The 15,618-nt window shown below is 35.3% G+C and overlaps 1 protein-coding gene across 6 annotated transcripts in view; it reads left to right on the forward strand.

Annotated features, from left to right (window-relative positions):
• Positions 1-10,502, forward strand: part of npnta (nephronectin a) — a 63,913-nt gene extending 53,411 nt beyond the window's left edge. For all 6 annotated transcript variants that reach the window (XM_044113184.1, XM_044113185.1, XM_044113181.1 and 3 more), the window contains 4 exons: positions 2,666-2,755; positions 3,877-3,975; positions 5,647-5,906; positions 7,030-10,502. In XM_044113184.1, coding sequence (XP_043969119.1) covers positions 2,666-2,755; positions 3,877-3,975; positions 5,647-5,906; positions 7,030-7,140 — 560 coding nt within the window. In that variant the 3' untranslated portion in view covers positions 7,141-10,502. The remainder of the gene's footprint in view (positions 1-2,665; positions 2,756-3,876; positions 3,976-5,646; positions 5,907-7,029) is intronic.
• The last annotated feature ends 5,116 nt before the right edge of the window (positions 10,503-15,618 follow it).

Here is a 15,618-nt window from a genome sequence, read left to right on the forward strand (position 1 = left end):
CGGTTTATTTTTGACTAAATTTAAGGAATTGCAATAGTTCAATACATTTGAATATTTTTTTTCTAAATAGAGAGATTTGTCTCTGAGATATGCAACTAGGACAATGTAGTATATCACTGTAAGCTGATGATCTGATTCTTTCCTTAACAAATCACAGTCCATGACCTTATTAACTTTAGCTGCACCAGTTTCACAAGCCTGCTTCATTTGGAACATTTCTAAGTTTTTAGCTCAAGCACATGACAAAATGCTTTTTTTTTTATTAACCATAGATTTGTAGATTGTGATTCTCACTCTGACAAAAATGTATTTATATATGTTTTTAAGGTCAAAGCCTATGTAGGAAATGTCATAATTGTAATGCAATGCAGTTTGAAACAGTAATCCATGCCTTCATTTTCATCATGCCTGAATTACTGTAATTCCCTCTGTCTCAAAGTCAGCCAGTCTCCACTTACACGACTACAGCTGGTGCAAAATGCTGCTGCACATCTTTAAACAAGAACATGTCAGAGAGAGCACATTACCGCTGTCCTGGCTTCTCTCCACCGGCTGCCTCTGTATTTTAGAGTTCGTTTTAAAATTCTTTTGTTTGTTTGTTGTTAAAGTTTTAAACAGCCTTACGCTGCCTAATTTAACAGAGCTTCTTCACTGCTACACTCCCTCTTGGTCACACAGGCCTTCTGACCAACTAATCTTGATCTTTCCCACTTGTAAGCAGAAGCTTAGAGGAAAAATATCCAAACAAACCTTTGCATTTTAAGTGATCAGTTACTTGTGATAAGCAAAGTGTTTTAATCTGATTTTAAGAAAACTGTTAAGGGGGAATGCTATAAAAGTTTCTCTTCCGATTTCTTCAATGTACTTTACATCCACTCTGAGTACAAGATTAGAAAACGGGACTTTATCTTGACACTGAAACCTACACACATGCACACACATGCACACACGCACCCGCGCGCACAAAGAGATAGAACAGGATGCCGAGGATTGCTGGGGAGCCTGGTGTATGCATGACCTCTCCTACTCTCAGATTTCTTCGTTTGACCGACTTCTGCACTCTGCCAGGTGGTCATGAACCTGCAAGACGACAGACTGATTCAGGGCACATGCTCAAGAATTCGAAGGATCAGTTGAATATTACACAGTCAATTCATAGATGACTTATACAAAAACAAACTTTTGATAATTTGATATTAAAATTTTGATTTTAAAGTCTCTAAAATTGATACATTTTACTGTATATATAAAAAAAAAAACCTTCTGACTTGCTGCAGAAGACCAAAAAATGGTTGACCTTTCATAACAGCTTGGCCTTGTGCAGTTTGACCTTAGTGGGGAAAGACAGAGGCCATGTTGTTCCTGTGTGTTGTAGAAAAACAACATAATCATCACAAAAGACACAAACGGACTTTTAGCATGAGAGCGATGAAAGTGAAAGGAGGAGTAATGGTGAAAGAACGGAGTCAACATTCTGACCATGATTCTCAGAAAAAAGATATTTTACAGGCTTCTTTTACTGACTGAACTCCCTGCAGATGAGCAAATTCACCTCGTCTCAATCTGCTTAACTTTAGAAGAGCTTATAACCCAGGTGTTTCTGAAAACTTGCCTTCTCACTCTCTCTGTTATCAAGGTGGAGAAACACTTTTTCCCCTGCTCATGACTAACTGGGAGGAGGTCATGTTTCATTTTGCAGGAATCATGACCACATGAGATTTACTCCGTTCAATTTAATTTATCTTTATTTATAAAGCACCTTCAACCACATATGAAACTCAAAGCACTGAACAAGCAAAACCTCAAGATAAAGCAGACAGCAGAAAGAAGGCAAAACATTCTTTCTTTATCAATAGCAATTTTAAGATAAAAGGTTTATAAAAAGAATAATTCTCAAAGCAGGAAAATCCAAAATAATAATGTAAATCAATTAAATTAAGAACAGTAAATAAAAGGCACATAAAACAAGCCACAATGTAAGCTGAAGACAGTCTTATGAAATATGCATTAGTGAAGGAAATAAATAAATAAATACCATAATAGGTTTACAGCTTCATCCATCCATCCATTTTCTAACACTCTTGTCCCTAGTGGGGTCAGGAGGGTGCCGGTGCCAATCTCCAGCTAACGTTTAAGGCGAGAGGCGGGGTGCAACCTGGACAGGTTGCCAGTCTGTCACAGGGCAGGCTTACAACTTTTTTGAAAAAATAAAATAGAATAAAAATAAATAGAATAAAAAGCTTGGAGTTCCAGTTTTCCTTACCAAAAGAGGAAGCTAATTCCAAAGTAAAGGAGCCTGGAAACTAAAAGTCTCCTACTCTTGCTTTGAATTTTCTAGGGTTGACAAGCATCTTGGGGATGAAGTGCTCTTATAGGATAGTAGCCAATGGGTCAAAGTAGGCTGTTGAGGACTTTGTATGCAGTCAGAAGTGTCTTATACTCAGTTTTGAATTTCATAGAAACCCAGACGAATAATGATGAAATGAGACGTGATTTTTGAAGAAGCTACTCTCGTACCTGGTATTTTTCAGCTTTGACATTCATTTATCCCTGTAAAGTACTTTTCTGTGTAATTGAAAGTCATACAACAGCTCCAAGCAGAGAACATTGAATCAATGTAATATCTTTGTTAATCCTTAATCTAAACCCATGCCTCTTTCCTCAGTCCCTAGGAATAATGGTCACAACACTGTTCTGGACACAGACTTTGATATTGAGCTCGGCAATACAGCAGATGAAGCCAAGGATGACCCAGGTAAGCACACCGTGTATGACAAACCACACAGGGTTCAGAAAATAACAAACATGAGCTTTGGGACAAAGTGTAAGTGAAACAAACTCCTGGAGTTTTTCTTGCCAAGGTGAAGTTAATATAGGGACCAGGTGTGTTTTAATAGGAGGTGACGCCTGGCATCTGGACGTGTTGCTTAAGCGATGGCTCACTGCCTACGAGACACTGCCAAAATGTTCTGTTTCTCTCACTCTGCTCGTCTTGCTGCTTCAATGATGAATTGATTGGAAGCACATTAATTTTCTGCTCCAGGCCTCTGCATCAAGCAAGAGTCAATGCACAATTGTACCCAATATCATTAGTAAGCTTTTGTGAAGTCATGTCAGCTTGATGTGATTTATTAATACCAAGAGAAAAATATGGATTAAATGGTCTAAGGATTCGGTTTGGTGTTGCTTTGGGTTCATAGCATTATAATTTTTGTTGTAAATAGAGACATATCGGAGATCATCTTGGCAGAATTGTCTTTCGGCTCGGTTCCTATTCTTTTGCAGTTTGTTCTTTGATCTATATTTTTTCAGTCATATCAAAATGAATATGTAGATTTTGTAAAAGCTGTGAATATTAAATTGTACCGCAAATGCACCATTTTTTGTCAAACCTATTTTTACATCAAAAATACAATTTTTTCTTTCTACAACCACATGACATTTCAGATTAGAATATTACATGAAACCAATAAAAAATTTATTTTTAACACGTAGATGCGAACTTGATGACTTGAAAGTATAATACGTGCTGAAAATGTTTTTTTCAGGAGGAGCCTTCAATATAAGAAATGAGCCTAATCAGAACACATATTTTAATTTAATAAGTATGACTGTATTCACTCCCAACTGATCTGGATTTACGGTAGATACATAATTTAGGCTCACTTTGCTCTGGAATTCCTTTATTTAATGAATTTCTGTTTGAGATATAGAGTGGGTTTTTTTTTTTTTCTATTTTTTCTGGAGGTATTAAATGTTCTCATGAATAATAAAATCACTTAATTTTCACCACACCAGAGGTTCGGCTTTCTTTTTTGTTGATGTTGAACTCTCACAGCATGAAATCAGACATTTACAATCAGTTCTGTTTCTCAGACTCGGGGTATTTGAGCTGCTCCTTTGATGACGGTCTTTGCGGTTGGATCAGCGACAAAGACGGAGACCTGCACTGGGAGACGACGCCTGATCCAACAGGTAATTGAAGAGTGGCGTCAAGCCTACAAAGTTCCCCAACTTAAGGACTAAAGTTTGTTTATAATTTGTTTATACATGAATTTTAGAAAGGCTTGGCATGCATACACATGTAGGTATAGAAAGAAAATCTGTTTAGTCCTGCTTAATTACAGGTCAAGATGAGAACGACTTAAGGGAAGTAATTTGTCCTCTGAAGATTAATGCTTTGTTCCGCAAAGAAATTTAGATGGTAATTGGATTTCCTGGTGTATCACTGAAGCCTTAGGCTTTATCAAATATAAATATAAAATTAGACAAGGAAAGACATGGTAAATTATGTTGAGAGGACACAACAAGTCTAAAAAGCACATTATCTCTTCTAGGTCTCTCTTAAGAATCTACAGCTTGTTTGTACAGTTAAAGAAGCTAACTGGGTGTTTTCACCAAATTATATATCATACTAGATAAGTGCTGACCTTAAGTAAATAAGATGCAACATTTCAGTGAGTACCAGCTTGTTGATGTAGAATTAAAATACTTCAGGGCCTTTTCCCTTCTGTTTACACAATGTCTCTACTATAAATGCTATTTTCTTGATGTTGTCAAGAATGAAGGAGTATTTTTTATCTGCCTCCTTCCTTTTGACCCCCAAAGGCAAACATCACTCTCAGCTGAATACTTTTGACATGGTTGAACTTATAACTTATACAGAAAGCTTCAACAGATACTTACTACAACTTCAGAAATTAACAATAGCCGTAAAGTGGCTCTGCCAGAGAAGCAAAGTACACATACATCAGCATTTATCAGCTTTAACCCAGAAGCACTTTAAATTTAAATTGCTCTGATGCATACATTAATAAAATGAATCTCTAATTGGCCTGGCAACTGAATAGATCAGTTTCAGATCAAAGTGTGAAATTATTTTGTGGAGTTTTTGTTTGCAAAAACAGCTGACTCAAAAGATAAAAAAGTATTCCAAATAATTCAAAGGTAAATGTTAAATGAAAAGCAAAAAGTTGTGGAATAGTCCAAGTTGAACAACATAACACTCACAGTACAGAGAATGATTTTTACATTGAGCTGCATAAAACAGGAATTATAATTTTTCTAAAATATGCAAACTGTCTGACTCAACAAACAGCTGGAGACCTTAAGAAATTCTCATCTTGCTTCTGCAGATTTCTTACCGTTTTCATGTATGACTCTGTTTCAGGGATTTAGGTCATGGCATGTTTCTGCTTTTTGATTTTACTCTTTGATTATTCATTCTGTAACATATTTCTTTACCTCAGACAGAAGAACTAAAGCAGATATCAAGAGTTGACTTTTGCTGGGGACTCACAATACCAATCATTTAATTAATATATTTGTGTATATGTAATAAAGTATGATCTTATTCTATTGCCATAGAACCCTAAGCTTTGGTAGCTCTTTCAATAGATTACACTACATACTTGTGTACCTTACAATAAATAGTTTTACATTTAGAAACATTTGCTTAACTACATCTTTTTCTCCTTGTACAATTAAACCAACTTTATACTAAAACACAATTTCTAAATTATGACATGCACAGTGTGTTAGATCCAATTCAACATAACCAGGTATTTTTTAAAAATTTTCCCATTGCACCTGACCATTTATGGCAGTTGGTGTTTATTTATTTGCATCATTCATTTGCTTGCACAGGTGGATGGTATCTCACGATCCCAGAAACAGGAAACAAGAGGACGGGACGAGGGGCCCGGCTAGTACTTCCTCTCACCCCGCCATGGAATGATGGCAATTTGTGCCTGTCATTCCGGCACAAGCTGGCAGGCCACCATGTGGGAATGCTTCAAGTGTTTGTGAAAAAGGGAAAGCAGTACAGTCCTGCAGTGTGGGGCCGAACGGGGGGCAATGGCTGGAGGCACACCCAGATCACTTTATGGGGTACAGGCCTGGAAAGTGTAAGTACAATTATACAAATTTCCAATCAAAAATCTAGTTTGGAAGAGAAATCAAAATTCTTTTTACAGCTGTTCTTCTAAATTGTGTTTGAGAAATATGTTTTTAGAAATAAATCTAAAAAAAAAAAGACATGAAAAAAATAAAGGCAACATGGAAAGCGGGAACCAAACTTTAAGAATGATGTAGGAATGGTTACTCCAAAATCAAAGAAGGTGAGAACAGCAGCAACTTACCAATCAGAATCACACAGGTGACTTCAGCATGTCTTCTTTTTCTTTAGGATATTTTCTAAAATGTGCCCTAAGCAAGTCCATGTGCTCTCTGATTGGTCAGAATTAATGTGACACAATGTTCAAAAGTAGTAAGAACAAAGTGTTCAGCTTATGCAGCAATGTGTCCAGTACGGTGGAGAGAGTCAGGAAAGATTTTGGGTGAAAGCAGTAATTTGGGGACATAACAGACCAGTGCCCTGTCCAGAGATTGAAAAACAATTTGTGGATAACAGTGAATAACTGCTTTTTACCAACAAATATTTAAAATAACCATGATTTTCTGTCAGCAGTCGGAAAGACATTTTAATTTCTGTTTTGGATCTCGTCAGCATTGTGTTTTAAAAAGGCGCTATTTAATGGGTAAGATGAATGAGGTTCTCTTAACAGTCTTAACTTCTGTTCGTTAGCAGAATCTGGGGCTGTAATACAAATGCCTCCACAATTCTATTCTGTGTTGTCAATGAATGAGCGACCAAGGGTTTGACATAGGAAACGTTTGAGAGGAAAACTGTTTGCTTTATAAAATAACTGGTAGTCACACCCATCACCAATGTCTGCTCTTGATCCTTACGTTCTGGAGAGACCTTTCTCTGAAGGCTCATTTCGGGTTAAAAACATGTTTTAAATTGGTCAACTGCCTTAAAAATTATCAATTGGGCTGATTGGGATTTATGCTAGACATTTTAAAGATTAATCGTTTTTCATTGATCTATAGTAGGATAAAATGTGCCCTTTAAGTTTAGCATATAGCAAGATAGGTAGTGTAAAAGGTTTAATGACCTCTTTTATCAATAATCCGAGCATGATGACCTTTTCATTGTAGAAATACCTGTTTCCTGCTGTTCAACAGGTCATCTTGAAGGGGGAACGTGGGAGAGGCAGAAGTGGAGAGATGGCTGTGGATGATATTACCTTGAGGAAAGGCTCCTGCACAGAGGAGCACAATCTAAGGAGACTCTGACTGAAAAAATGGTGAAGGGCAGACAAAAAGCACAACGAGAGGAAAAATCATCCTAAAGAGAAGAGACTCTGCTGTGACACCTCCTTATTCTGCTCTGATCCTTACTTTGTCCTTCTCACCCCCCAGCCCTACTGTGAGTGGTATCAAAAGTTATGCATACAGTTTAGTGTTACAGGAGGTTTTTCCTATTCATCTGTCCATGAACAAGAAGACCTTAGTTCTCACGGGGATATTTTTGGCAGCACTCTCCGGTCGTCTCAGCCCACAATTTCAGTTCTCTGAACTGTGCATGTACTGATGTATTATGGAAATGTACTGCATCTCACATTGGCTCTGGCAGCCTCCAGTCACACCAGGAAGATTCATTCATTTTTCTAAGTAGAAATCTGTTCCCTTGCTTTGCATTTTTGTTTTGTCCAAATATTGTAAACACAGTCTATATGTTTTAATTCGTTTGCTTGTGAAACACACGACCACAAATGGAGTTCCTGTTTTTGATAAAGAACAATACTAGACTTGGTGCTGTTTTATTTTTAGAAGAAGTTCAATTTGCCAAAATTAGGTTTTAAAATTGGATTTTTCTAAATGGATGTAGTTCCAGAGCTCACATTGACGGTCCCTGTGCCAAACTTCAATGCAATAAAGCTGTAAATTTCCACCAAAAATTTCAGAATTTTTTGGATTAATTTACATATTTACTTGGATAAAGACTTTGAAATGTCTTCACTTTTCACAATAAATAACATTCTGTGTGATTAAAGACCAAATTTAAACATTAAAACTAAAGTCAGAAATTTGTTAGATATTTATTTTATTTGTCAGAAATATCTCAGAAGTTTTCTGTGATTATAAAGTCAGGAGCTGCACATCTGGAGAATTTAAGTGGTAGATCTGGCTTCTTTTCTTGCATCAGAATGACATTTCCCACATTTAGACCTGATGCAGCCATGTTGACGCTTTTTTCCCTCATTGTCTTAGATGTGCATTTTGAATCACAGTTGAAGTGTTTATGTCAGGTCTAAACTCAGGAGATGTCTTTCTGAAAGAGGAAAAGAGCCTAGAACCACCCACCCTGTGCATCTCTTAAATTTACCACTTAAGCCCAAGACGACTTCCGTCACTTTTTGTCACACATGTCTGACTTTATAATCTCAATAAAGGTCTTTGTCTTCTGTACCTTTCAAATTTCTGGCTTTATAATATCAGAAAATATCTTTGTTTTGTTGTTGGAAATTTGTGCCCATTTTATGAAGAAGTGTATCCTTTGTCTTGCTATTTAAAACGTCAAGTTTTTCCTTGTAAAATTTGTGAAATTGATCTTAAAATTTCAGATTTTGGTGAAAATTTACGTCTGCGGATAGTTTTTATTTATTTTTTTTATCTACAGTACGACATGATATTTGAATGCATAACTGAGGCGTCAAATATTTATATGTGAACAGTTATAGAAATGAGACTAAAATATTATTTCTAATGTAATTAATGCAAATAAATATATGCATATTTGAGGATATTTAACTCAATGCTTTTTTCAAAACATTAAATGTGGAAATAATTAAAATTTTTACTCACCTTATGTTAAAAAATATATAAATGTTTTAGCTTTGATGTATTTGTTTTAAGGGTGTGTTTTGCAACACACGATGAATTGACTGAGACTATAACTCATTAAAGTCAGTGAGCAGAGCTAACACTGCTATACAAAAAGGGATTAATCTACAGTTTGGTTGTGCAATTTTGCCTATTAAATGTGATGATGAACAGCAGCAAAATATTAAATATTAAATAATAAATAGATACTGAAATATGAAATAGGATAAGATTTTCACATATTAATTGAAGTGTTAGTTATCTCTGCATTTAATTATAATGTATATTCTAAATATATCGACATATTTAAATAAAAATGCATAGTTTCTTTTCTTGTATGTATTTATTGCAGTTTCCTAAAAACTGTCACATATAAATGTATTTCACAAATTGTTTATTTATTGATTAGAAGCCCTTCTGTTCCTTTGTCAATTTGAAACCGACAAGTTAAAGGGACAGTTCAGTTTCTATTAAATATTTTCACCTAAGAATACGTTTTCGTAGTTTAGGCGAATGACATGTTATAAACACTTTGCATTGCTTTTGGATCATTTAGTTGTGTGTGATATTTTAAAAGAGTTGTGCTCTGGTACCAAGTGTGGAGAGTCTTCAATGTAAAAAACTGACTGATGCAAAAGCGGTAACAATGAACAAAGAACCACTGTTAAAAATTCTCATTTTAGCTAATATAGATGTAAAAAAATAAAAAAAACTTTATTTGAGGTTATTGAGTTCTGAGTTGATCTTTGACTCCAATAAGTTTTCCAAACTGAGACCTCTCTGTTGTTTCCTGTAAGTGAGATACTGACTGTCCACAAGCGCTCATATGGACCAATCCCCTACAAAAACAAAAGACAAAAAACACCCAACAATTGTGAAATCATATTTTTGTTTATCTGAGAATACTGTTTTATATGTTGTTTCAAGAACCTACTGACATGACAGTACAAGTACAGTCAAGTTCAGACAAGTTCAGTCAAGTACAGTCAAGTACAGGTGGGTTTTCGGTTCTCATTGATTTCTTGGAGAAATACATAATTTTATGGTTGTTGTGAATATTAAACATACCAAATATAATACCTGGAATGCACTGCACCATACTGTAAAATGTTTTGTCTGCATTTAGAAATAGCTTTACAATTTTGTGATTTTGAAAGCAGACGTTATGGTTCTTCTTCTACAGTTTGGCCCTGGAAAATCTTGCTCTACCACTTCAGCCTCCTCTTTCACCACGGAAAATCTCACTCACCTGTATGCGATTGTGGTCTAAATATTCATACCCTGTAAGAACAAGCTCAGTATTCCAAGGAAAAAAAAAAAAAAAGCCTTTGAATATTCCTGGTTGTTGACATAACTTGTTATGGTAGTTACTTCTGCATATCTTGGAAGAACACCAGGTTTCCTCTTTGTTTTTTTTGTTTTTTTTTTCGTTTTGCAAAATGATTTTGTTGTTCAGTACCATCCCCATCCCTATTTTTGTCTGACGCCCCCTGCAGACGAACTACCTGAAGTGTTTCGAAAAGAAGGGGCAAAGGATTTTGGGCACTCACAATTGAACGTTTTCTTTGTATTGTGCTTTGTTATATGAGATGTATTTGTTACTGACATTGATTGATGAGCAGAATGGTATATTTGTAAATGTATTCATGTGTACATACTCTGTACAATGCCATAAGCTGGTGTGATTTATATGTTATGTAAATTCATATATGAATGTTGATTGGACTTGGTTGGTATTTCAGTATTTAATTAAAGACCCGGTGGAAGCCTTACACGTGACCCCCTTTGTTTGCCGTAATAGTGAGGGAATTTATCTCATATCAATGTGCTCAGAAGCTTCATCTGATATTTTATGCTTTCAGACCTGCTTTATAATTGAATGTTTAAAAGACAGAATTAAGTAAAGCGTATCTTCAAATGTAGAACATGGATGTTGAACTAAGCGATTAATCTTGGGGATTTTATTCAGACCTTTTGGTGCAGCTGATACATCCATTAAAAACTAGACTACTAGTTTTTCCCATGGCCATTTTAGCCAAACCCTAGTCCTAATTTAGTAAAAAGAAAATCTCAAAAATTTTTCAGCTGACTCCTCTGGGTGTATAAAAAGTAGAAAACAAATTACAAATTACAAATTAAATTCATACAAGGTGGGACAGAAGAAAACTCACTCAAAACTTAATCAAATCATTTCGTGATTATTGTGTTTCATCTTAATTATGTGTGCTGTGTACATATAATTGGACCATGCATCTAAAATTCACGCTGAGTCCTGCTTCTCATTAAAAGAAGGGAGCTTTTTCAGTTCTACCCCAAAACTATAAACAAGGAGGGATTAAAACTTTATCCAAAAGCAACTTTTTTCAACCATTGTTTGAAGCTTAGAATCTTATTCCTTTTTATTGACTTGCTGGTAAGACAGGTTACCCACAAGGTAACAAACATTTCACAAACAAAGAATCATACACACTCAAGTATTCAAACATTACAGAAAATCTTATTGCTTCTTAACACTAGACATTATTAGATAAATCAGGAAGACCTGAGATTTTATGATCGAATCTTTGATCTTCACCGGAGGATCAATATATAGACATCAATACATTTGCATGGCTAGACCACAAAAAGTCCCACTATGGTCTCATGGGTCGAACTATTGCAAATCTCAGTGCTCATATGGACCAATCCCCTACAAAAACAAAAGACAAAAAACACCCAACAATTGTGAAATCATATTTTTGTTTATCTGAGAATACTGTTTTATATGTTGTTTCAAGAACCTACTGACATGACAGTACAAGTACAGTCAAGTTCAGACAAGTACAGTCAAGTACAGTCAAGTACAGGTGGGTTTTCGGTTCTCATTGATTTCTTGGAGAAATACATAATTTTATGGTTGTTGTGAATATTAAACATACCAAATATAATACCTGGAATGCACTGCACCATACTGTAAAATGTTTTGTCTGCATTTAGAAATAGCTTTACAATTTTGTGATTTTGAAAGCAGACGTTATGGTTCTTCTTCTACAGTTTGCCCCTGGAAAATCTTGCTCTACCACTTCAGCCTCCTCTTTCACCACGGAAAATCTCACTCACCTGTATGCGATTGTGGTCTAAATATTCATACCCTGTAAGAACAAGCTCAGTATTCCAAGGAAAAAGAAAAAAAAAAGCCTTTGAATATTCCTGGTTGTTGACATAACTTGTTATGGTAGTTACTTCTGCATATCTTGGAAGAACACCAGGTTTCCTCATTTTTTTTTTTTTTTTCGTTTTGCAAAATGATTTTGTTGTTCAGTACCATCCCCATCCCTACTTTTGTCTGACGCCCCCTGCAGACGAACTACCTGAAGTGTTTCGAAAAGAAGGGGCAAAGGATTTTGGGCACTCACAATTGAACGTTTTCTTTGTATTGTGCTTTGTTATATGAGATGTATTTGTTACTGACATTGATTGATGAGCAGAATGGTATATTTGTAAATGTATTCATGTGTACATACTCTGTACAATGCCATAAGCTGGTGTGATTTATATGTTATGTAAATTCATATATGAATGTTGATTGGACTTGGTTGGTATTTCCGTATTTAATTAAAGACCCGGTGGAAGCCTTACACGTGACCCCCTTTGTTTGCCGTAATAGTGAGGGAATTTATCTCATATCAATGTGCTCAGAAGCTTCATCTGATATTTTATGCTTTCAGACCTGCTTTATAATTGAATGTTTAAAAGACAGAATTAAGTAAAGCGTATCTTCAAATGTAGAACATGGATGTTGAACTAAGCGATTAATCTTGGGGATTTTATTCAGACCTTTTGGTGCAGCTGATACATCCATTAAAAACTAGACTACTAGTTTTTCCCATGGCCATTTAGCCAAACCCTAGTCCTAATTTAGTAAAAAGAAAATCTCAAAAAATTTTCAGCTGACTCCTCTGGGTGCATAAAAAGTAGAAAACAAATTACAAATTACAAATTAAATTCATACAAGGTGGGACAGAATAAAACTCACTCAAAACTTAATCAAATCATTTCGTGATTATTGTGTTTCATCTTAATTATGTGTGCTGTGTACATATAATTGGACCATGCATCTAAAATTCACGCTGAGTCCTGCTTCTCATTAAAAGAAGGGAGCTTTTTCAGTTCTACCCCAAAACTATAAACAAGGAGGGATTAAAACTTTATCCAAAAGCAACTTTTTTCAACCATTGTTTGAAGCTTAGAATCTTATTCCTTTTTATTGACTTGCTGGTAAGACAGGTTACCCACAAGGTAACAAACATTTCACAAACAAAGAATCATACACACTCAAGTATTCAAACATTACAGAAAATCTTATTGCTTCTTAACACTAGACATTATTAGATAAATCAGGAAGACCTGAGATTTTATGATCGAATCTTTGATCTTCACCGGAGGATCAATATATAGACATCAATACATTTGCATGGCTAGACCACAAAAAGTCCCACTATGGTCTCATGGGTCGAACTATTGCAAATCTCAGTGCTCATATGGACCAATCCCCTACAAAAACAAAAGACAAAAAACACCCAACAATTGTGAAATCATATTTTTGTTTATCTGAGAATACTGTTTTATATGTTGTTTCAAGAACCTACTGACATGACAGTACAAGTACAGTCAAGTTCAGACAAGTTCAGTCAAGTACAGTCAAGTACAGGTGGGTTTTCGGTTCTCATTGATTTCTTGGAGAAATACATAATTTTATGGTTGTTGTGAATATTAAACATACCAAATATAATACCTGGAATGCACTGCACCATACTGTAAAATGTTTTGTCTGCATTTAGAAATAGCTTTACAATTTTGTGATTTTGAAAGCAGACGTTATGGTTCTTCTTCTACAGTTTGGCCCTGGAAAATCTTGCTCTACCACTTCAGCCTCCTCTTTCACCACAGAAAATCTCACTCACCTGTATGCGATTGTGGTCTAAATATTCATACCCTGTAAGAACAAGCTCAGTATTCCAAGGAAAAAAAAAAAAAAAAGCCTTTGAATATTCCTGGATGTTGACATAACTTGTTATGGTAGTTACTTCTGCATATCTTGGAAGAACACCAGGTTTCCTCTTTTTTTTTTTTTTTTTTCGTTTTGCAAAATGATTTTGTTGTTCAGTACCATCCCCATCCCTACTTTTGTCTGACGCCCCCTGCAGACGAACTACCTGAAGTGTTTCGAAAAGAAGGGGCAAAGGATTTTGGGCACTCACAATTGAACGTTTTCTTTGTATTGTGCTTTGTTATATGAGATGTATTTGTTACTGACATTGATTGATGAGCAGAATGGTATATTTGTAAATGTATTCATGTGTACATACTCTGTACAATGCCATAAGCTGGTGTGATTTATATGTTATGTAAATTCATATATGAATGTTGATTGGACTTGGTTGGTATTTCAGTATTTAATTAAAGACCCGGTGGAAGCCTTACACGTGACCCCCTTTGTTTGCCGTAATAGTGAGGGAATTTATCTCATATCAATGTGCTCAGAAGCTTCATCTGATATTTTATGCTTTCAGACCTGCTTTATAATTGAATGTTTAAAAGACAGAATTAAGTAAAGCGTATCTTCAAATGTAGAACATGGATGTTGAACTAAGCGATTAATCTTGGGGATTTTATTCAGACCTTTTGGTGCAGCTGATACATCCATTAAAAACTAGACTACTAGTTTTTCCCATGGCCATTTTAGCCAAACCCTAGTCCTAATTTAGTAAAAAGAAAATCTCAAAAATTTTTCAGCTGACTCCTCTGGGTGCATAAAAAGTAGAAAACAAATTACAAATTACAAATTAAATTCATACAAGGTGGGACAGAATAAAACTCACTCAAAACTTAATCAAATCATTTCGTGATTATTGTGTTTCATCTTAATTATGTGCTGTGTACATATAATTGGACCATGCATCTAAAATTCACGCTGAGTCCTGCTTCTCATTAAAAGAAGGGAGCTTTTTCAGTTCTACCCCAAAACTATAAACAAGGAGGGATTAAAACTTTATCCAAAAGCAATTTTTTTCAACCATTGTTTGAAGCTTAGAATCTTATTCCTTTTTATTGACTTGCTGGTAAGACAGGTTACCCACAAGGTAACAAACATTTCACAAACAAAGAATCATACACACTCAAGTATTCAAACATTACAGAAAATCTTATTGCTTCTTAACACTAGACATTATTAGATAAATCAGGAAGACCTGAGATTTTATGATCGAATCTTTGATCTTCACCGGAGGATCAATATATAGACATCAATACATTTGCATGGCTAGACCACAAAAAGTCCCACTATGGTCTCATGGGTAACTATTGCAAATCTCAGTGCTCATATGGACCAATCCCTACAAAACAAAAGACAAAAACACCCAACAATTGTGAAATCATATTTTTGTTTATCTGAGAATACTGTTTTATATGTTGTTTCAAGAACCTACTGACATGACAGTACAAGTACAGTCAAGTTCAGACAAGTTCAGTCAAGTACAGTCAAGTACAGGTGGGTTTTCGGTTCTCATTGATTTCTTGGAGAAATACATAATTTTATGGTTGTTGTGAATATTAAACATACCAAATATAATACCTGGAATGCACTGCACCATACTGTAAAATGTTTTGTCTGCATTTAGAAATAGCTTTACAATTTTGTGATTTTGAAAGCAGACGTTATGGTTCTTCTTCTACAGTTTGCCCCTGGAAAATCTTGCTCTACCACTTCAGCCTCCTCTTTTACCACGGAAAATCTCACTCACCTGTATGCGATTGTGGTCTAAATATTCATACCCTGTAAGAACAAGCTCAGTATTCCAAGGAAAAAAAAAAAAAAAAGCCTTTGAATATTCCTGGTTGTTGACATAA

Source organism: Gambusia affinis, linkage group LG04 (assembly GCF_019740435.1).
Source record: "Gambusia affinis linkage group LG04, SWU_Gaff_1.0, whole genome shotgun sequence".
NCBI classification, from domain to species: Eukaryota; Metazoa; Chordata; class Actinopteri; order Cyprinodontiformes; family Poeciliidae; genus Gambusia; species Gambusia affinis.